The 24,330-nt window shown below is 36.9% G+C and overlaps 1 protein-coding gene across 3 annotated transcripts in view; it reads left to right on the top strand.

Annotated features, from left to right (window-relative positions):
- Positions 1-24,330, top strand: part of st3gal8 (ST3 beta-galactoside alpha-2,3-sialyltransferase 8) — a 46,222-nt gene that overhangs the window by 6,250 nt on the left and 15,642 nt on the right. The window contains exons 2-4 of one of the 3 annotated variants that reach the window (XM_028576581.1): positions 8,894-9,246; positions 9,925-10,045; positions 10,244-10,388. In XM_028576581.1, coding sequence (XP_028432382.1) covers positions 9,120-9,246; positions 9,925-10,045; positions 10,244-10,388 — 393 coding nt within the window. In that variant the 5' untranslated portion in view covers positions 8,894-9,119. Of the gene's footprint in view, positions 1-8,893; positions 9,247-9,912; positions 10,046-10,243; positions 10,389-24,330 lie in introns of all 3 variants that reach the window. The other 2 variants (XM_028576580.1, XM_028576579.1) reach the window with 2 other exon arrangements.

The raw sequence follows: 24,330 nt of genomic DNA, 5'->3' as shown, positions 1-24,330 counted from the left end.
CTAGATTGTAAAGCCCCTTAAGGCAAAGTTGTTGATATTGGGCTATATTTAAATAAAATTGACTTGACTGGCAACGTGGCTCTCGGGATGGCAATGTTTGTTGGATTGTCATGCAATTCTGTACAGACATTAATGTTCCCAGAGGATGAATCCTAATACATTTGGTGAGAACATTTACTGTATAACAAAAAGTACATCATGACATATGGCATAAACTATTGTAGGACCAGCGGATAACGTAGACGTCCTCATTACATACAGCATAATGTTTGTCTGAATGTATCAGAATCAGCCAAGCCACGCCTACCCTTTACAGACAGACAGTGAGACGATCAACTCAACAAGTGTGTTTTATTGTCATTTCAACCATATACACGAAAAACGTTTCACCGTGGCTCAAGTGGTGTTACACATTTAAAACATATACTTTTTTGCCACAGCTGATACATTATCCGGACTTCTTTCAGCAGATTGATTGATAGCTCCAGAATGAACAGAACTGTGTTGATGGCAACGCTCTGCTATGCATGGCAACGGTGTGTTATCCTTAGCAGCGGTCTGTTGTCAAGAAATAACAGACCGCATTCTACATTAGAATTCAACCAAGCCATGTAATAAAAGAAGGCTAACACATAGCTACTAGCATTAGCTCTTGGTGGGTTGTGGTATAAACATTGAGTATAAACAGAGCCATACATTTGCGTGGGATGTAGCTAGAATTGTCGGCATTTTACAGTCGCAAACCAGCAGTTAGCAGTTAGTCGGATACAATTCACCCCATTTCTGCAACAGGCAGTCCGGGGTAACGCAGCCCACCTCCACTAGTAGTCTTACCCGGTGACAGCAGGCTGGATTGTCCACAGCAATATTTCCACAACAACAAAAATACAGCACAGCAGTCTCTGAACTCGCGTTGGGAGTTTCGTTGAAGTTGGATGTAGTCCAGTTTGTTTAATGAGCGGACACTTGCAAGCAGGACTGGTGGAACAGGTGGCCGGCTAGCGTTAGCTTTCCACCGGCACACTTGTTCAACACTCCCCGCTGATGAGGTCTCCTCACCGGCCAGAGGAATAGAGCACCACCGCTGGTCTCCGTGCAGGCAAAGTTTGCGTAGTGTGTCGAGTATTGCGTCCATAATAAAGTGTCCTGCATATTCTCCGATGTGTTCCAATGTATCCCGGTGGTACACGTGTGTGGTAGTTTGAATGCACATAATTGTTGTTCTAAAATTTCCAAGACTGTATGGCTGCAGCCTGGAGCGTCCCATATCATGCCGTCCCGTCTACTTTTCAAAATAAAAGCTCGTGTCCCAAAATTTCCGTCGGGATGAACAGTTTCTGCTCCTGCTGAGAAGCTAAGCGAGGATTCAAGATGGCTGACACTCGTTTTTTCCTCGGCAATCTCCGGAAAAAGCCGACAGTCCAACCCCCTTTGGGCTATGCGGAAGTGGCTCCTAATACAGGCTGTAGTCTTTTGCCTCTGGGCAAAAAAGCCTCAGATGACGCAAAAATCGTCATTTTGCGTCATCTGAGGTACCCCCTCTCAGGGGGACATGAGGGAGGGAAGCATGGTCATTCAAAAATACTACCAGGTTTCTACTGATACAAAGCTTAATGCTAATCGGTGAAGTTTCCCTTTAAGTGTGTACATAAACGATAAGTCTGTTGTGCCATGAATCTTACACAGACTTTTAGCAGATGGATGACTCCTTAGAGAGAGTGATGAATCATGCTGTTTTTCACTAAATGTTTTCTCTGTAAGTTTATATGTGTGCAAGCAAATAACTTGACTAGAAGATGTTAAGTTTTATTTAAAGTCCCTGTAACAGTCTGTCTCGTCAGGGCCTGGAAACATTTTTTGTAATTACGTCCTTCATGACTCAGTGTGGAGGATGGGAAAAAAACAATGGACTGTATAGTACAGAAGTGATCCCTAGTAGTGTGTGGCTGTTTCTATATGAGGAACCCTTTTCCTGTATTTCCTCTTCATATTATTTTGCTGTGTTCAGTATGTTTCTGTGCGTCGGCCTTTTGCTAGTCTACTTTTACTTAAGTACTTTATATCACGAGGATCATACTTTAATACATTTCAAGTCACATCCGTTACAAAGTAAAAACAAAACTCACATTCAGTTGTGAGAATGGAACAGAAGAAAGGAGATAAACCAGCAGCTGCAGCAGAGGAGAAGCTGCAGCTGTGTTTGTCAGGAGGCCAGAGCTCAATAGAGGTGACACTGCACTCAGCTGCACTCAGCTGCACTCCGGAAGAGATCATGTTGAAAATGTTTACGTTCAGCGACAGAGGGTCAGCTGTCAGCAGGTGGTAAGGGTGCAAATGACTCATCTGGGCCAGGCCTTTAGTGAACAGTACAAATGCATAGGGCTGGCTATCGCCATTAGATTCAAAATTCATCCCTGAGAAACTGGAACAGGTCCCGATTTGATTACATTTTCTATTCAATATCGATAAGGTTAGGGAATTTTCAGTTACAATACCAGTTTTGCTTGGAAATAAAAGAGATTCTCAGAGAACCTATGCTGTAAACTGCACAAGCAAGAAGCAACCCTCAAACATATTTCATAATGCACCAGGTTAATATTTGCATTACCCAAAAAGGGGGTCAATTCATCACATCTGTTAAAAGAATTATGCTTAGAACGGTTATGCTTCAGTTTCTTTGTTAAACCATTTGCATCCAAACTGCTGTTTTAGTATTTCTGTCTTAGTATTTCTGTCTTTCATGTGTTAATCATGAAGGCTGAGTGACCTTGCAAAGAGCACAGGATGTATCCTGAGGGCAGAGCGCATAATGTGGAGGAGATGCCGGGCATGACCAGGAATAAGAAGAAAAGCTGCTGATTGCATGACCCGAATAACTGACTTGACTCCCAACTCCTTTAAAAAGACACTGTTGTGAACAACCTTAAGTCACTTTCTGTACTTATGCTGAAGTGCTGTAAACTGACTCTACTTGCTGCAAGTAAACAAACTTTTAAGAGAAGTCCAGTGATTTTGTCCATTCTTTGATAAATAATTATGCTAACAACATCCATGGTGGAAAGGCATATACTAAAAGATCAATTTCGGGATTTTGTTAATGGATATCACAACAATACAATCAAATTAAGGATCACGTCCTTATGGGTTATGGTAAGCAGGATTGTACCTCGGCATAGTTAACATAAGGGGTCATGTTGCTGATATTGTTCCACTAGTGTGTACGTGTGCCCCCTCAAGACCCAAGCCAAGTTCCCATGTCGTGCTTATCTGCTGATTGCAGTGAAGGGGCTTAGCCCCAAAGTTAGCGACAACTTGAGCACAGGCTCGCCTGAGGTGGGCTCACCTTTAAGGTGGACCAGCTATTAGTGACAAACCATTCGTCCAAGTTTTGTGTAGCAGCACCCCCCTTAACCAGTGACCAGTTATTTCAAGTCTTATTTTGATGCAAAGAATTGTTCATTAACAGGAATGTAACAACGTGAAAGTGAAAGCAGTGCGGTGTTGAATTATTTTTGTGTAATTTTATTTTTATTTTATTTTTTGCTACCAGGAGATTCACAGAATTCAGGTGAATCAGAATGTTATTGAAAATCTTATGTTGATGTGATGAAGATTTGTACATTGGCAGGAATGAAGCACAACATGGAAATGAAAGCAGTGCTCTGTTCATGTACATGTAAGTGCCATACGAATATGTTGTCCCTGAAATTAATATATAATTGTGATCTCAATATTAATCAGAATAATCACGATTATCATTTTGGCCATAATCGTGCAGCCCTACTCTGTTGTAGATTGGTGACAGAAATCTCAGAAAAAGCCTGGACAAATAAAACCTAAACGGAAACCATTAAGGCCTATCAGGAAAGAGAGGGAATGTTTTTTGTAATTTGGTTAAACTGACCCTTTGAATGTTTATGAAAAAACACTTCAGTATTAAAATACAGCTAATTGTAGAAGACATGTCTTCTCATGTGAGAACATATGTTAGGTTTCATTGATTGTTTTTAGTATTGTGACGCAACAAAGGAAATACCTTATTTTTTTCAGATCAATAATACTGAATTATATGAAGTCCATTCATTTACAGCAACAAGCTTCACCTACAAAAGGGACTTTTGTTTCATGTCTTCCACTTTCATTTAATCTTTTCTCAACTTTAACGGTACAAAAAAACAACTAAAATGCTTACAGACCAATCTTCTACCAGTCTTATCCCTCCCTCTTCACTCTGGACGGGCAAACAATGTCCCCCACGGCAACATTTCTGGGTTTCCATTCTGGTGTCAGCAGAGAGATCACAGAAGGTAGAGAGAGATAAGCAGGAAGGAGTGCTTTCACATGGTTTCCCACACACACACACACACACACACACACACACACACACACGCGCGCACACGCACATCCTAAAATAACATACAGATACTGTGACTCAGCTGATAACTACTGACTAACCTTCCTCTTTCCTCTAAACTCTGACTGTCTCTCTATTACTCCCCACTAAATTCTAATTTGTTTTCTTTTGAACTTTAGAAATTCAGGAGTCCCCTGGATGACACTACAAGTTTATGTTCCAACTTTCAGTTAAATTATTTTTACTTTGTAGAGAATTTTTTTTTTTACCACACAATTCTGATTCCAATTCTGATTCTTCCGTTCGATCCGATTCTTTGAGAGGTGGTGTTGAAACGGGTCACATGCTTATTTCACAGATAAGATGAACATTTTATTTTGATTCAATGGTGATTTACAGTTTTACCGGGCTTTTTTATGTAAAATACGCCATACTAGAGCGCCGCTTACTGTGCTCCATGGCTGGAATACAACAAGCACTTGGAGATACGGTGGCGGCTACGGTAACCAAAACTTACGCATGTTAAATTTGGAACCAATGATCAGATTCCAAAACAAATTTTTGAAGCGATTCAAATAATAAAAAAAAAAAAACGATTCCATTGGAATTATTGGAACGATTCTAAGTTGGAACCAGTTCTCGATGCCCAATCCTAGTGGTTGAGCCTCTCGTCCATCGGGAAGTTCAGCATCCAATCACAGAGGGCGGTCTTGGGTCTCAGGTCTCTGAGCTTGGTGACGTGCTTGGAGGGCATAATGGTGTTGAATGCTGAACTATATTCTATGAACAAAAGTCAATCAATCTAATAAAATTATCTTTAAAAGTATACGATGAATGACTGTAAGTTATGTGCAAAATCATTAAAGAGACAAGATGTGTAATTACACATAATTAAACCTTTTAGGACTTTAAATATTGCACAGTCAAAGCTGTGCACAGTTGGACGGCACACAGGATGTTGCTTATGGCTAGCTGAGTAAAACTACTGCAGGAGCACAAGGTTAAAGATCCACAGACAGAAATTGAACACGTCTTGTTTGCCTCGTTCTACTTTTTTTCACGTAGGTCCATGCCAACTGCATGGATGAATACATGAATATTTAGCAAAACGCTGTAGATGCAGCATGTGAGAAAATAGGATTGTCTTGTTATGTCTATGGCTGTACAAGAACCAGGACTTTCAGTCGACTTTCTTTTGGGTTTTCCTAAATACTCAACAGCATTACTGATGGTCTTTCTTTCTTTCTTTACTCTACATTACTCTGCCCTCCGTTTCTATCGCACGTTAGTTTTGACAATTTTAAGACAAGATTCAGTTTGTAAAGTACAGCTGCTGTTATTCTGTCATGTCTGAATGAAGTTCAAAGGAACATTTAACATCCAGCTCATCACTGTTTTGAACTTTGTACAAGGACATGTTTGCACAGTCAACATGGCACACAGTCAAGCTCTGTTCTAACATTCTAACATACAGATGCTAATCCAGGAGTTTAGCTTTCTTATCATGAACATTTTCCAGCTTTTATTCTGACCGTTTTAAACTTTCCAGCCTGGGGAGGATACAAGTAGAGTAAAATATGTTTGAGTGTGTTGATGTATCAATCAGTATTTGTCCTGACTTGTCTCTTCTAGTCTTGTGCTTCTGAAATCACAGTTACAGTGGTTGTGGAGGTGTGGTAGTAATTGCAGAGATTCTACGAGTGGTTTCAGTAAAGGCTTGATTATAATCTAGAACGGTGGCGTACACGTTCAGCTGTGGACCCCACAGGCGCTAAGAGGCATAGTTGCTAGTTACCTTTTCAGAGGCTGCACAAACATTGTGCATGGTCACAAGAAATTGCCGGTACACGGACGTCCGCACAGACCCCACGCGTATACCCTTTACACATTCGTCACCCAAAACCCCTGCAGATAAAAGCACTTTTGCACAGTTATTGTTGCTCTTGTGATCACTGCACTGATATTTATTTGTTTTTGTTATTTATTTTATGAGTAATGTTTAACTAAATGCAGTGAGGGACACCATGTTGTGTTTTACACACCATTAGGGTAATATAATGGTTTGTTGTATTGTATTGTATCATGTTGTACATGTTGTTTGTGTTTTTTATGGCTGCAGAATTGGTTAAAGGTGCAATATGCTGAAATGTTTTCAGACATGACACTATCGTGAAATTGGAATTACATTTTTGTAACGAGGTGCAGGTTTGAAAGGAGCTTTAGAGCTGCTAGTAGAAGGAAAAGTAATCTTATTAACTGTGTGTGTGTGTGTGTGTGTGTGTGTGTGTGTGTGTGTGTGTGTGTGTTTGAAGCAGTTACAACAAACTATTTGTTGCAACAGAGTAGTGAAGAAACACACATACACACACGTACAGGTCAGCTGATTCAGACTACACACTCACAAACACCCACACACAGAGAGAGAGAGACAGAGAGAGAGAGAGATAGAGAGAGAGAGAGACAGAGAGAGAGAGACATTGGAGCAGACAGGAGGAGAGCGACAGCTGAAACAGGAGAAGCTGAACTGAATCCAGATCTGATTGGTATTCAGAGAGTGAGTCTGTCTGCAGTGAGACATTCCTGCATTAGGAGAGGGGTGGTGTGGTGAGCGAGGAAGTGGAGGGCGAGGAAGAGGGTTAAAGAGGGTGACTACATTCATCAGCAACAATTAAAAAGCTGGTTTCCTCTTCCTGTGTTTTTCAAGGTAGAAGGCATTGTGTTTGCTGTTGTTGATGATGTCATCTTTTTTTTTAAACTCTTCAATCATCCTCATCATCAACAACATGTCTGTTTATAATACATGCTTATTTTTCTTTATGGTGAACCTCACTGTTACTCATTTTGGTTTCCTGTTTCCTAGTTGTGACTGGAGTTCCCTCAGAGTCAAGAAAAGCTTTGGTGATCTCATCTGTGTTGTCATACATAGTTTGTTATGGATAATACATTTTTATGGATAATAAGTGTGCTATAAATAGTTTATGAATAATTAGTTTTTATAGATAATTAGTAGCCATAAATAGCCTTTTTTGCATTATTAGTTTGTTATAGTTTGTTATGGATAATTAGTTTGTTATAAACTGCTTTTGCTTTTTTTATCATTAGTTTGTTATAAATTGTTTGTTATGGATAATTTGTTTGTTATAAACTGCTTTTTTTTGGATCATTGGTGTTTTCATTTTTATAAGTAACTTTTTTAGATCATTAGTTTGTAGTTCAATATGGATAATCTGTTCATAAATACCTTGTCATTAATTAGTTTATTATAAAAGTTATTGACAAATAATGTATTACTAGTTTGTTATTACTAGTTTGTTATAATTAGTTTCTTATAAATAGCTTGTTATGGATAATTTATTTTCTTATAAAACTTCACTTCACCATTTTTCCATAATGTAGTCAGACACGCATATTAACAACCTGAGCCTGTCAGTGGCAAAAACAACCACTTTTAGTGGATGTACAAGATGGTGCCTTATAGGATTACATTCCAGCCCGACCAATTTCGAAGATCTTTGTTCACATTAGTCACTTAGACACAAATGCATGGGAAAACAGGGTCCAGGTTGAAAAATACCCAAATTGTCCTTTACGCATATGTTTGTTTGTTATGGATATTTTTTGTCTTTTTGATATTACTGTTATAATTATTTTATTATGGGTAATTAGTGTGTTGTAGATAACAGATCGTGTCTCTAAATAGGGGTGTAAAAAAAAAAAAAACTGTACTCTTGAATATCGCGATATTTTATTTTGCAATACTGGATCGATTTTCAAAAAGGCAATATAGATTTTTATTTATTTTTTTAACGTTAAAAAAATTCATGTAAGACCGTGGTTCACGTTTATGTTGTCATTAAACCCCATACTGCTAGATGGCTATGCTGACACGCACCACTAGTGTCCTTGCCTAACAGTGCCTAGCACTGCCTGACTTTTTGCTAGAAGCTAACAACTTTGGCCTACTTAAGCATATAAAAATTAGCTCTCTAAGAACCTGTGAACCACAATCCCAAACTGGCAGTTTGATTTTCTGTGTACTGAACCTACAGTAATCTTCTTTGACTTTTATGAACATCATGTCTTTTTTTTAAATATTAGTTTTTCTAAAATTATACTTAAAAAAATCTCAATATATCGCCGCACAGTATCGAAATATATTGCAATATATTGAATCGTGACCCATGTATTGTGATACGTATCGTATCACCAGATTCTTGCCAATACACAGCCCTATCTCTAAATGCAGAATGACTGAGTCACCATGTCTCAGTTTCCCAGGTAACATCATAAAGTGATATATCACTGCAGCAGTCCAACAATACATTGAGGAGGTAGCCAAACCTCAAGTCTGGTTTTATAGTTTTCATTAATGTGTCCAACCGTGAGGAATTAAACTAGTGCTAAAAGTCCGCAGCTACAGGGGGTTTTACTATAATTCTGTAATGTATTATAATGTAAATAATTATTCATTTGGAGCACACAGACATACTTTCCACTTTTTATAATACTGATGTCACTGTGTCTTTCTGCCTGACCCAGGTGTGGCCATAGATCCCGTTGCCCTCAGAAAGCAACAACGTGCACGGGACACAAAGTTCAGGCTTCATGGAGATGAAGCTGAGTGAAGAGATGACAGAACGGAACATGTCCAGATGACAACAGATAACCCAGTCCAAATATGCTGACATAGCAGGCAGAGTGTTTGATTGACAGCTCAACAACACACCCTTCCTCTTGCCGCCGCCCACTCATCGTCCGTCCAGCCATGTTGTTTAGGAGGAAGCTGTGGGTTGCCCTGATGATCACTGTCATCCTCTTCCTCGCCAGTCAGAGCATCCGGAGGAGACTCTTTCTGCCTCTGTCATTAGCCCTGCCCACCAGCAGGGAGACAGGTGAGGAGCTGATGTCATCATCACTAGGCTAAAGAGATCTAAAAAAAAAAATCAATCAATCAATCAATAAAGAAAATTGCCAAAATGGCCTAATAGAGCTGTAACAATTTTAACTTATTCTGTCACAGGTTTGATCAATATTTACCAAATTTGTAAAGAAAAGAAGAAGTATTGCTCAGGAATAAAGACTAATTAGGAAGGAAAAAAGGAAGGAAATATAAAAAGGTTTATATTCTGATAGAGATTTTGAGAACTTAGCTTTGTGGGTGTGACATTTTAACGGTAGCTGTAGTAGTAGCAGCAGCAGGCGTAGTGTTGTGATTGTATCATCAAGATCAACTGGTGTAGCAGCACTAATAAAACTAGCATTTTCTCTTAACAGTAGCTGTAGACCATATATTTGGATAATAGTAGCAGTAGACAATAGTAGTAGCAGTGTTTTGATTGCATACTAGAGATGTAAATAGTGTTAGCAGGAGTTGTATTAAGTAGTAGCAGTATTATAATGATAATAATAGCAGTAGTATCATTAGTAGTAGCAGTGTTTTGATTGTATCAGAGATGATAGTGTTAGCATGAGTTGTATTAAGTAGTAGCAGTATTGATGATTGTATCATAGAGATGCTACTGTTACAGTGCTGTGATGCAGTGTTCACTGACTCTTAGTGTTTGCAGTAGTTGAACCCACGGCGCCTTCTGCTGATCCGACCCCTGACCCTCCCAGGACCCCCCCTCCTCCAAGCACCACCCAACCTGAAGCCGAGGAGAAGCCTGTAGAGAACTCCCAGTATGACCTGAGGTAACACGCAGGAGGTCATGGACTTTGTATACCTTGATTCTCTGTTCTACTCACGTATTTATTTATTTTTTACAGACTTTATTACCAATGCAGTATTATTACAATAAAAAAAATGTAAATGGAGTATTATATTACAATGTTCACAGAAATATACTCTGTTCTGTCCATGTGTGACTCCTCGGTGTCGTCCTCTTTCAGGTCGTGTGCTTGTACGGAGTCTTGTATTTCAGACCTGGGGGGGTCAGAATGGTTCAGCCGGCGCTATGACCCCAAACAGCAGCCCGTCCTCCAAGACCCTAACAACAACAACAACTTTGACCCTGAAGCACTCAGATGGTGGCTGGTAAGGACAAAATGCAGCAATAGTGCATATTCTAATAATGTTTATTTCATTTTATTTTATATGGCATACTATGACTTTTTATTATATTTTATAACATACTATATTATTACCTTTTTATGACATTTTATGGCATACTATACTATGACTTTGTATGACAAACTGTACTATGTGCGATGCCACACGGGTGGCAGTGAAGGTCAGGGGCCTCGACGGACCAGACCCGGGCTGCAGACGCTGGCTCTGGGGACGTGGAACGTCACCTCTCTGTGGGGGAAGGAGCCGGAACTGGTGCGGGAGGTGGAGCGCTACCGGTTAGATCTGGTGGGGCTTACCTCTACGCACAGTCTCGGTTCTGGAACCATACTCCTGGATAGGGGTTGGACTCTTTTCTTCTCCGGAGTTGCCCAGGGTGTGAGGCGCGGGCGGGTGTGGGGATACTCACAAGCCCCGGCTGGCGCCGCTGTGTTGGAGTTTACCCGGTGGGACGAGAGGGTCGCCTCCCCACGCCTGCGGGTTGTGGGGGAAAACTCCGACTGTTGTTTGTGCATATGCACCAAACAGGAGTTCGGAGTATTCGGCCTTCTTGGAGACCTTGACTGGAGTCCTGCATGGGGCTCCAGTGGGGGACTCCATTGTTCTGCTGGGGGACTTCAACGCACGTGGGCAATGATGGAGACACCTGGAGGCGTGATTGGGAGGAACGGCCTCCTGATCTAAACCAGAGTGGTTGTTTGTTGTTGGACTTCTGTGCTAGTCATGGATTGTCTATAACGAACACCATGTTCGAACATAGGGATGCTCATAAGTGTACCTGGTACCAGAGCACCCTAGGCGAAGGTCAATGATCGATTTCATAATCGTTTCATCTGATCTGAGGCCGTATGTTTTGGACACTCGGGTGAAGAGAGGGGCAGAGCTGTCAACCGATCACCATCTGGTGGTGAGTTGGGTCAGGGGGGTGGGGAAGACTCTGGACAGACCTGGTAAGCCCAAACGTGTAGTGCGGGTAAATTGGGAACGTTTGGAGGAGGCCCTGTCCGACAGACTTTCAACTCACACCTCCGGGCGGAGCTTTTTCGTGCATCCCTGTGGAGGCTGGGGCATTGAACCCGAGTGGACAATGTTCAAAGTTTCCATTGCTGAAGCTGCGGCGCGAGGAGCTGTGGTCTTAGGGTCTTAGGTGCCTCAAGGGGCGGTAACCCACGAACACCGTGGTGGACACCGGTGGTCAGGGAAGCCGTCCGACTGAAGAAGGAGTCTTTCCGGGATATGTTATCCCGGAGGACTCGGAGGCAGTTGCAGGGTACCGAAGGGCCCGAAGGGCTGCAGCCTCTGCCGTGAAAGAGGCAAAGCAGCGGGTGTGGGAGAAGTTTGAGAAGACATGGAGAAGGACTTTCGGTCGGCACCAAAGTGCTTCTGGAAAACTGTTCGCCACCTCAGGAGGGGAAGGGGAACCATCCAAGCTGTGTACAGTAAGGATGGGACACTGTTGACCTCAACGGAGGAGGTAATAGGGCGGTGGAAGGAGCACTTTGAGGAACTCCTGAATCCGACTAATCGCCCTCTATGTTAGAGGCAGAGCTGGAGGATAATGGGGGATTGTCGCCGATTTCCCAGGCGGAAGTCACTGATGTAGTCAAACAACTACACAGTGGCAAAGCCCCGGGATTGATGAGATCCGTCCAGAAATGCTCAAGGCTCTGGGTGTGGAGGGGCTGTCCTGGTTGACACGCCTCTTCAACATTGCGTGGAAGTCTGGGGACGGTGCCAAAGGAGTGGCAGACTGGGGTGGTGGTTCTTTTTTTTAAAAGGGGACCAGAGGGTGTGTGCCAATTATAGGGGTATCACACTTCTCAGCCTCCCTGGTAAAGTCTACTCCAAGGTACTGGAAAGGAGGGTTCGGCCGATAGTCGAACCTCGGGTTGAGGAGGAACAATGCGGATTCCGTCCTGGTCGTGGAACAACGGACCAGCTCTTCACTCGCAAGGATCCTGGAGGGAGCCTGGGAGTATGCCCAACCGGTCTACATGTGTTTTGTGGATTTGGAGAAGGCGTATGACCGGGTCCCCGGGAGATACTGTGGGAGGTGCTGCGGGAGTATGGGGTGAGGGGGTCTCTACTCAGGGCCATCCAATCTCTGTATGACCAAAGTGAGAGCTGTGTCCGGGTTCTCGGTAGTAAGTCGGACTCGTTTCAGGTGAGGGTTGGCCTCCGCCAGGGCTGCGCTTTGTCACCAATCCTGTTTGTAATATTTATGGACAGGATATCGAGGCGTAGTCGGGTGGGGAGGGGTTGCAGTTTGGTGGGCTGGGGATCTCATCGCTGCTCTTTGCAGATGATGTGGTCCTGATGGCATCATCGGCCTGCGACCTTCAGCACTCACTGGATCGGTTCGCAACCGAGTGTGAAGCGGTTGGGATGAGGATCAGGACCTCTAAATCGGAGGCCATGGTTCTCAGCAGGAAACCGATGGAATGCCTTCTCCAGGTAGGGAATGAGTCCTTACCCCAAGTGAAGGAGTTCAAGTACCTTGGGGTTTTGTTCGCGAGTGAGGGGACAATGGGCGGGAGATTGGTCGGAGAATCGGCGCAGCGGGTGCGGTATTGCATTCAATCTATCGCACCGTTGTGACGAAAAAGAGCTGAGCCAGAAGGCAAAGCTCTCGATCTACCGGTCAGTTTTCGTTCCTACCCTCACCTATGGTCATGAAGGCTGGGTCATGACCGAAAGAACGAGATCCAGGGTACAAGCGGCGAAATGGGTTTCCTCAGGAGGGTGGCTGGCGTCTCCCTTAGAGATAGGGGAGAAGCTCAGTCATCCGTGAGGAGCTCGGAGTAGAGCCGCTGCTCCTTTTGCGTCGAAAAGGAGCCAGTTGAGGTGGTTCGGGCATCTGGTAAGGATGCCCCCTGGGCGCCTCCCTAGGGAGGTGTTCCAGGCACGTCCAGCTGGGAGGAGGCCTCGGGGAAGACCCAGGACTAGGTGGAGGGATTATATCTCCAACCTGGCCTGGGAACGCCTCGGGATCCCCCAGTCGGAGCTGGTTAATGTTGCTCGGGAAAGGGAAGTTTGGGGTCCCCTGCTGGAGCTGCTCCCCCCGCGACCCAACACCGGATAAGCGGACGAAGATGGATGGATGGATGGACTATACTGACTTTTTATGACATCCTTTTGACTTTTTATGACATTTTTATGATGTGCTATACCATGACTTTTTTATTAAATTTTATGAAATACTATACTATGTCTTTTCATGGCATTTGTATGACATACTATACTGACTTTTTATGACATCCTTTTGACTAGCACCTTTTTTGAGATGTTTTCGACATACTATAAAATGACTTTTCGACATACTATACAATAACTTTTTTTGTGATTTTTGTCAACATACTGCACTGACTTTTTTCGACATTTATGACCTTCTTATGACTTTTTTTATGACCTCTCATACAATGAAATTTTAATTAAATTTGTATGACATACTATACTATGTATTTTCATGGCATTTGTATGACATACTATACTGACTTTTTATGACATCCTTTTGACTTTTTATGACAGTTTCCGACTTGCTATACTATGATTTTTTTTTTCTGATTTTTATTTTTATTTTTTCACATACTATACCAGGGGTCGGCAACCTTAGGCACACATGCCCATGGTGGCACACGGTACCTTAACCAATGGCACGCTGGCAATCTTTTTTTTTTTACATACTATACTGACCTTTTTCGACATACTATAAATTACTTTTTTCGACCTGCTACACTAAGACCTTTTTGTGATTTTTTTCGACCTGCTATATTATAGTTTTTTTAGTGATTATTTATTTTTTTTTGACATGATATACTATGACTTTTTCCAACATGCTATACTATGACCTTTTTATGTTTTTTTCGACATACTATACTATTTTTTTTTTTTTTCAACATACTATACTATGACTTTTTTCGACATGCTATACTTTGACCTTTTTTGTGATTTTTTTTTTTTTTTTTTCACATACTATACCAGGGGTCGGCAACCTTAGGCACACGTGCCCATGGTGGCACACGGTACCTTAACCAATGGCACGCTGGCAATATGTGTGCAAGAGAGTTATTCGTGTGTTGAAATCATGGTTGAAATTCTGAAGCACTCTCTCATCCACATGCCAAATTACAACATTAACTGTTGCGCAACCTGTTATTTACCAGTGTTTCCCACACATAGACTAATTTGTGGCGGTGCACCACAGAATCAACACCGGCCGCCACATATTGCGTTTTGTTATTCTTTTTTTTTTTTACGCTATTTAAAACATGCAGCTTATTCGTTCAGCTGCATTTCCTTTCCCTGCTCTCCCTCCGTCTCTATGTCACTCACGCGTGTGTCTCTCTCTCTCTCACACACACACACACACACACACACACACACACACACACACACACACACAGCACCTCCCCTCCGTGCACACCGCATCTGTCTCCCCTATTTGGTGCAGTGAAGACGGCTGGCGAAATTCACAAGTTCACGAAAGGTTGGTATCTCATGAACACCTTTACACAATCACACATTAAAAAGTGCTATAAAAATATTTTATATTCTGAATACAATGCTGTCAGTGTGTTAATGTTGGAGTCCCGACCTGACTCTTAGCAAACAAGCGATTGTGCCGGCTTATTGAAAGTTAACTAGTCGCAAGTTTGCGGTAAAATGCTGTTGGGTGGTCAAAGTCAAAACACTATATGTAGCAGCTGTGAATCAAATAATAAATGTTATGTCACTTTTTTACTCTTCCACTGAATGTTTGGTACTTCAATCCAGATGAGTATTGAAAAGTATTTTCCGTGCCTGAAAAAGGCATGCGTTGAGGATGAGGACCAGCCTGAACCGGAGGTATCAGTCTGAAACAGAGCTGAACAGTCCGATCAGTGGAGTTAGTTAGTTAGTTAGTTAGTTAGGGTGATAAATGTGTGGATTTTGGGTTGGGTGTGTGGATTTTGGGAAGGTGTGAATCATTTTTGATTAACATTTAATATAATAAAGGTAAGGTTAATGATTTCAACTCAGATGTGGATGTTTTCATGAGGATGGCAGCCTTGTATCGTACTCCAGATATAATTAAACTTTTTTGATTATGGGAAATAAATGTTATCAAATGTTGCTATGGAATAAAATTACAGATTCATTACATTTTGATGTGGTGTCATAATTAAACTTAATGTTGACATGGCACACTAATAAACAAGAAATTTTGAAACAGGCACTTCATATCAAAAAGGTTGCAGACCACTGTACTATACCATGACCTTTTTTTCCATGTACTATACTATGACTTTTTTGTTTTTTTCAACATAATATACTATGACCATTTTATGTTTTTTGACATACTATGACTTGTTTCGGCATACTATACTATGACTTTTTTTCTGACATACTATACGATGACTCTTTTTGACATGCTATACTATGACCTTTTTAGTATAGTTACTATGACTTTTTTTGATATACTATACTATGACATTTTTCGACATACTATACTATGACTTTTTTTGACAAAGGACTTTTTTCGACATATTATACTGTGACTTTTTTTTTCTTCTTTTCGACATGCTTTACTATGACCTTTTTGTTTTTTTGACATACTATACTATGACTCTTTTCGACATGCTATACTATGACCTTTTTTATGTTTTTTTTGACATACTATACTATGACTTTTATCGACATGCTATTCTATGACGTTTTTATGTTTTTTTTACATACTATACTATGACTCTTTTCGACATGCAATACTATGACCTTTTATGTTTTTTTCGACATACTATACTGTAACCTTTTTGTGTTTTTTTTCGACATACTATACTATTTCTTTTTTTTGGACATGCTATACTATGACTCTTTTCGACATGCTATACTATGACCTTTTTAGTATAGTTACTAGGACTTTTTGTTGACATACTATACTATGACTTTTTTCGACATACTATACAGTGACTTTTTTCTTCTTCTTTTCGACATGCTATACTATGACATTTTTCTGTTTTTTTTGACATACTATACTATGACTCTTTTCGACATGCTTATACTATGACCTTTTTATTTATATTTTTACATACTATACTATGACTCTTTTCGACATGCTATACTATGACCTTTTATGTTTTTTTCGACATACTATACTATGACTCTCTTCGACATGCTATACTATGACCTTTTATGGTTTTTTCGACATACTGTACTTTAACCTTTTTGTGTTTTTTTCTTCGACATGCTATACTATTTCTTTTCTTTTTTTTCGACATACTATACTATGACTCTTTTCGACATGCTATACTATGACCTTTTTAGTATAGTTACTATGACTCTTTTTGACATACTATACTATGACTTTTTTCAACATACTATACTATGACTTTTTTGACATACTTTACTATGACGTTTTTATGTTTTTTTTACATACTATACTATGACTCTTTTCGACATGCAATACTATGACCTTTTATGTTTTTTTGACATACTATACTGTAACCTTTTTGTGTTTTTTTTCGACATACTATACTATTTCTTTTTTTTCGACATGCTATATTATGACTCTTTTCGACATGCTATACTATGACCTTTTTAGTATAGTTACTAGGACTTTTTTGTTGACATACTATACTATGACTTTTTTCGACATACTATACTGTGACTTTTTTCTTCTTCTTTTCGACATGCTATATTATGACATTTTTCTGTTTTTTTGACATACTATACTATGACTCTTTTCGACATGCTTATACTATGACCTTTTTATGTTTTTTTTTACATACTATACTATGACTCTTTTCGACATGCTATACTATGACCTTTTATGTTTTTTTCGACATACTATACTATGACTCTCTTCGACATGCTATACTATGACCTTTTATGGTTTTTTTGACATACTGTACTTTAACCTTTTTGTGTTTTTTTCTTCGACATGCTTTACTATTTCTTTTCTTTTTTTTCGACATACTATACTATGACTCTTTTCGACATGCTATACTATGACCTTTTTAGTATAGTTACTATGACTCTTTTTCAACATACTATACTATGACTTTTTTGACATACTTTACTATGACTTTTTTTGACATACTATGACTTTTTTCAACCTTTTTTCGACATACTATACTGTGACTTTTTTATGTTTTTTTTTACATACTGTACTGACTCTTTTCGACATGCTATACTATGACCTTTTTAGTATAGTTACTAGGACTTTTTTGTTGACATGCTATACTAAGACTTTTTTCGACATACTATACTATGACATTTTTTTCGACATACTATACTGTGACTTTTTTCTTCTTCTTTTCGACATGCTATACTATGACCTGGTCATGTTTTTTTTGACATACTATACTATGACTCTTTTCGACATGCTCTACTATGACCTTTTTATGTTTTTTTTGACATACTATACTATAACTCTTTTTGACATGCTATACTATAAAATCTATGTTTTTTTTCACATACTATACTATGACTCTTTTCGAGATGCTTATACTATGACCTTTTTATGTTTTTTTTTGACATACTATACTATGACTCTCTTTGACATGCTATACTATGACCTTTTTGTGTTTTTTCTTTGATCTACTATACTATTTCTTTTCTTTTTTTCCGACATACTATACTATGACTCTTTTCGACATGCTATACTATGACCTTTTCATATATTTTTGACATACTATACTATGACTCTTTTCGACATGCTATACTGTGACCGTTTTTTTTTTTTACTTACTATACTATGACTCTTTTCGACATGCTATACTATGATCTTTTTATTTTTTTTTTTTGTACTATACTATGACTCTTTTTGACATGCTATACTATGACCTTTTCATATATTTTTGACATACTATACTATGATTCTTTTCGACATGCTATACTATGACCTTTTTAGTATAGTTACTATGACTCTTTTTGACATACTATACTATGACTTTTTTCAACATACTATACTATAACTTTTTTGACATACTTTACTATGACTTTTTTTGACATACTATGACTTTTGACATACTATGACTTTTTTCAACCTTTTTTCGACATACTATACTGTGACTTTTTTATGTTTTTTTTGACATACAATACTGACTCTTTTCGACATGCTATACTATGACCTTTTTAGTATAGTTACTAGGACTTTTTTGTTGACATACTATACTATGACTTTTTTCGACATACTATACTGTGACTTTTTTCTTCTTCTTTTCGACATGCTATACTATGACATTTTTCTTTTTTTTTTTGACATACTATACTATGACTCTTTTCGACATGCTTATACTATGACCTTTTTATGTTTTTTTTTACATACTATACTATGACTCTTTTCGACATGCTATACTATGACCTTTTATGTTTTTTTCGACATACTATACTATGACTCTCTTCGACATGCTATACTATGACCTTTATGGTTTTTTCGACATACTGTACTTTAACCTTTTTGTGTTTTTTTCTTCGACATGCTATACTATTTCTTTTCTTTTTTTTCGACATACTATACTATGACTCTTTTCGACATGCTATACTATTACCTTTTTAGTATAGTTACTATGACTCTTTTTGACATACAATACTATGACTTTTTTCAACATACTATACTATGACTTTTTTGACATACTTTACTATGACTTTTTTTGACATACTATGACTTTTTTTGACATACTATGACTTTTTTCAACCTTTTTTCGACATACTATACTGTGACTTTTTTATGTTTTTTTTGACATACTATACTGACTCTTTTCGACATGCTATACTATGACCTTTTTAGTATAGTTACTAGGACTTTTTTGTTGACATGCTATACTAAGACTTTTTTCGACATACTATACTATGACTTTTTTTCGACATACTATACTGTGACTTTTTTCTTCTTCTTTTCGACATGCTATACTATGACCTGGTCATGTTTTTTTTGACATACTATACTATGACTCTTTTCGACATGCTATACTATGACCTTTTTATGTTTTTTTTGACATACTATACTATAACTCTTTTTGACATGCTATACTATAAAATCTGTTTTTTTTCACATACTATACTATGACTCTTTTCGACATGCTTATACTATGACCTTTTTATGTTTTTTTTTGACATACTATACTATGACTCTCTTTGACATGCTATACTATGACCTTTTTGTGTTTTTTCTTTGATCTACTATACTATTTATTTTCTTTTTTTCCGACATACTATACTATGACTCTTTTCGACATGCTATACTATGACCTTTTCATATATTTTTGACATACTATACTATGACTCTTTTCGACATGCTATACTGTGACCGTTTTATGTTTTTTTTTTACTTACTATACTATGACTCTTTTCGACATGCTATACTATGATCTTTTTATTTTTTTTTGTACTATACTATGACTCTTTTCGACATGCTATACTATGACCTTTTCATATATTTTTGACATACTATACTATGATTCTTTTCGACATGCTATACTATGTCCTTTTTAGTATAGTTACTATTACTTTTTTTACATACTATACTATGACTTTTTTCAACATACTATACTATAACTTTTTTTTGACATACTTTACTATGACTTTTTTCGACATACTATACTATGATCTTTTTTTGACATACTATACTGTGACTTTTTTCTTCTTCTTTTCGACATGCTATACTATGACCTGTTCATGTTTTTTTTGACATACTATACTATGACTCTTTTCGACATGCTATACTATGACCTTTTTATGTTTTTTTGACATACTATACTATAACTCTTTTCGACATGCTATACTATAAAATCTATGTTTTTTTTCACATACTATACTATGACTCTTTTCGACATGCTTATACTATGACCTTTTTATGGATTTTTTTGACCTACTATAGTATGACTCTCTTTGACATGCTATACTATGACCTTTTTGTGTTTTTTCTTTGATCTACTATACTATTTCTTTTCTTTTTTTGCGACATACTATACTATGACTCTTTTCGACATGCTATACTATGACCTTTTCATATATTTTTGACATACTATACTATGACTCTTTTCAACATGCTATACTATGACCGTTTTATGTTTTTTTTTTGACATACTATACTATGACTCTTTTTGACATGCTATACTATGACCTTTTTTATGTTTTTTTTGACATACTATACTATGACTTTTATCGACATGCTATACTATGACGTTTTTATGTTTTTTTTACATACTATACTATGACTCTTTTCGACATGCAATACTATGACCTTTTATGTTTTTTTCGACATACTATACTGTAACCTTTTTGTGTTTTTTTTCGACATACTATACTATTTCTTTTTTTTCGACATGCTATACTATGACTCTTTTCGACATGTTACACTATGACCTTTTTAGTATAGTTACTAGGACTTTTTTGTTGACATACTATACTATGACTTTTTTTCGACATACTATACTGTGACTTTTTTCTTCTTCTTTTCGACATGCTATACTATGACATTTTTCTGTTTTTTTTGACATACTATACTATGACTCTTTTCGACATGCTTATACTATGACTTTTTTATGTTTTTTTTTGACATACTATACTATGACCTTTTATGGTTTTTTCGACATACTGTACTGTAACCTTTTTGTGTTTTTTTCTTCGACATGCTATACTAGGACCTTTTTAGTATAGTTACTATGACTCTTTTTGACATACTATACTATGACTTTTTTCAACATACTATACTATGACTTTTTTGACATACTGTACTATGACTTTTTTTGACATACTATGACTTTTTTCAACCTTTTTTCGACATACTATACTGTGACTTTTTTATGTTTTCTTTGACATACTATGACTTTTTTCAACCTTTTTTCGACATACTATACTGTGACTTTTTTATGTTTTTTTTGACATACTATGACTTTTTTCAACCTTTTTTCGACATACTATACTGTGACTTTTTTATGTTTTTATTGACACACTATACTATTTCTTTTCTTTTTTTTTGACATACTATACTATGACTTTTTTTGTTTTTACTATTACTTTTTGACATACTATACTATACTATTTCTGACTTTTTTTTTGACATACTATACTATGACTCTTTTCGACATGCTATACTATGACCTTTTCATATATTTTTGACATAGTTACTATTACGATTTTTTTCGACATGCTATACTATGACTTTTTCGACATACTATACTTACTATTAACTATTTTTTACATACTATACTATGACTTTTTTCAACATACTCTACTATAACTATTTTTTGACATACTTTACTATGACTTTTTTCGACATACTATACTATGATCTTTTTTCGACATACTATACTGTGACTTTTTTCTTCTTCTTTTCGACATGCTATACTATGACCTGTTCATGTTTTTTTTGACATACTATACTATGACTCTTTTTGACATGCTATACTATGACCTTTTTATGTTTTTTTGACATACTATACTATAACTCTTTTCGACATGCTATACTATAAAATCTATGTTTTTTTTCACATAATATACTATGACTCTTTTCGACATGCTTATACTATTTCTTTTCTTTTTTTCCGACATACTATACTATGACTCTTTTCGACATGCTATACTATGACCTTTTCATATATTTTTGACATACTATACTATGACTCTTTTCGACATGCTATACTATGACCGTTTTATGTTTTTTTTTTACTTACTATACTATGACTCTTTTTGACATGCTATACTATGACCTTTTTGTGTTTTTGTTTGACATACTATACTATGACTCTTTTCGTCATGCTTATACTATGACCTTTTTATGTTTTTATTGACATACTAGACTATGACTCTTTTCGACATGCTATACTATGACCTTTTTATGTTTTTTCGACATACTATACTATGACTCTTTTCTATATGCTATACTGACCTTTTCTGTTTTTTTCGACATACTATACTATGACTCTTTTCGACATGCTATACTGTGATCTTTTTATTTTTTTTTGACATACTATACTATGACTCTTTTCGACATGCTATACTATGACCTTTTCATATATTTTTGACATACTATACTATGACTCTTTTCGACATGCTGTATTATGACCGTTTTATGTTTTTATTTACTTACTATACTATGACTCTTTTCGACATGCTATACTATGACCTTTTTAGTATAGTTACTATTACTTTTTTTACATACTATACTATGACTTTTTTCAACATACTATACTATGATCTTTTTATTTTTTTTCAACATACTATACTATGATCTTTTTTTGACATACTATACTGTGACTTTTTTCTTCTTCTTTTCGACATGCTATACTATGACCTTTTTATGTTTTTTTGACATAATATACTATGACTCTTTTTGACATGCTATACTGTGATCTTTTTATTTTTTTGACATACTATACTATGACTCTTTTCGACATGCTATACTATGACCTTTTCATATATTTTTGACATACTATACTATGACTCTTTTTGACATGCTATACTATGACCTTTTTATGTTTTCTTTTTTACATACTATACTATGACTCTTTTCGACATGCTATACTATGACCATTTTTTTTTTTTTTACTTACTATACTATGACTCTTTTCGACATGCTATACTATGACCTTTTTATGTTTTCTTTTTTAATACTATACTATGACTCTTTTCGACATGCTATACTATGACCTTTTTATGTTTTCTTTTTTACATACTATACTATGACTCTTTTCGACATGCTATACTATGACCATTTTATGTTTTTTTTTACTTACTATACTATGACTCTTTTCGACATGCTATGCTATGACCTTTTTATGTTTTCTTTTTTACATACTATACTATGACTCTTTTCGACATGCTTTTACTATGACCTTTTTATGTTTTTTTTTGACATACTATACTATGACTCTTTTCGACATGCTTATACTATGACCTTTTTATGTTCTTATTGACATACTATACTATGACTCTTTTCGACATGCTATACTATGACCTTTTTATGTTTTTTCGACATACTATACTATGACTCTTTTTTATATGCTATACTGACCTTTTCTGTTTTTTTCGACATACTATACTATGACTCTTTTCTATATGCTATACTGACCTTTTCTGTTTTTTTCGACATACTATACGATGACTCTTTTCGACATGCTATACTATGATCTTTTTATTTATTTTTGACATACTATACTATGACTCTTTTTGACATGCTATACTATGACCTTTTCATATATTTTTGACATACTATACTATGACTCTTTTCGACATGCTATACTATGACCATTTTATGGTTTTTTTACTTACTATGATTCTTTTCGACATGCTATACTATGACCTTTTTAGTATAGTTACTATTACTTTTTTTACATACTATACTATAACTTTTTTCAACATACAATACTGTAACCTTTTTGTGTTTTTTTTCGACATACTGTACTATGACTCTTTTCGACATGCTATACTGTGACCTTTTTATGTTTTTTTTACATACTATACTATGACTCTTTTCAACATGCTATACTTTGACCTTTTTATGTTTTTTTGACATACTATACTATGACTCTTTTCGACATGCTATACTATAACCTTTTTATGTTTTTTTGACATACTATACTATGACTCTTTTCGACATGCTATACTATGACCTTTTTGTTTTTTTCAACATTCTATACTATGTCTTTTTTCTTCTTCTTTTCGACATGCCATACTATGACCTTTTTATGTTTTTTTGACAAAATATACTATGACTCTTTTTGACATGCTATACTATGATCTTTTAATTTTTTTTTGACATACTATACTATGACTCTTTTCGACATGCTGTACTATGACCGTTTTATGTTTTTTTTACTTACTATACTATGATTCTTTTCGACATGCTATACTATGACCTTTTTAGTATAGTTCCTATTCCTTTTTTTACAAACTATACAATGACTTTTTTTCAACATACTATACTATG

The sequence above is a fragment of the Perca flavescens genome, chromosome 4, assembly GCF_004354835.1.
Source record: "Perca flavescens isolate YP-PL-M2 chromosome 4, PFLA_1.0, whole genome shotgun sequence".
NCBI classification, from domain to species: Eukaryota; Metazoa; Chordata; class Actinopteri; order Perciformes; family Percidae; genus Perca; species Perca flavescens.
This window is presented reverse-complemented; position numbering and strand designations above follow the sequence as displayed.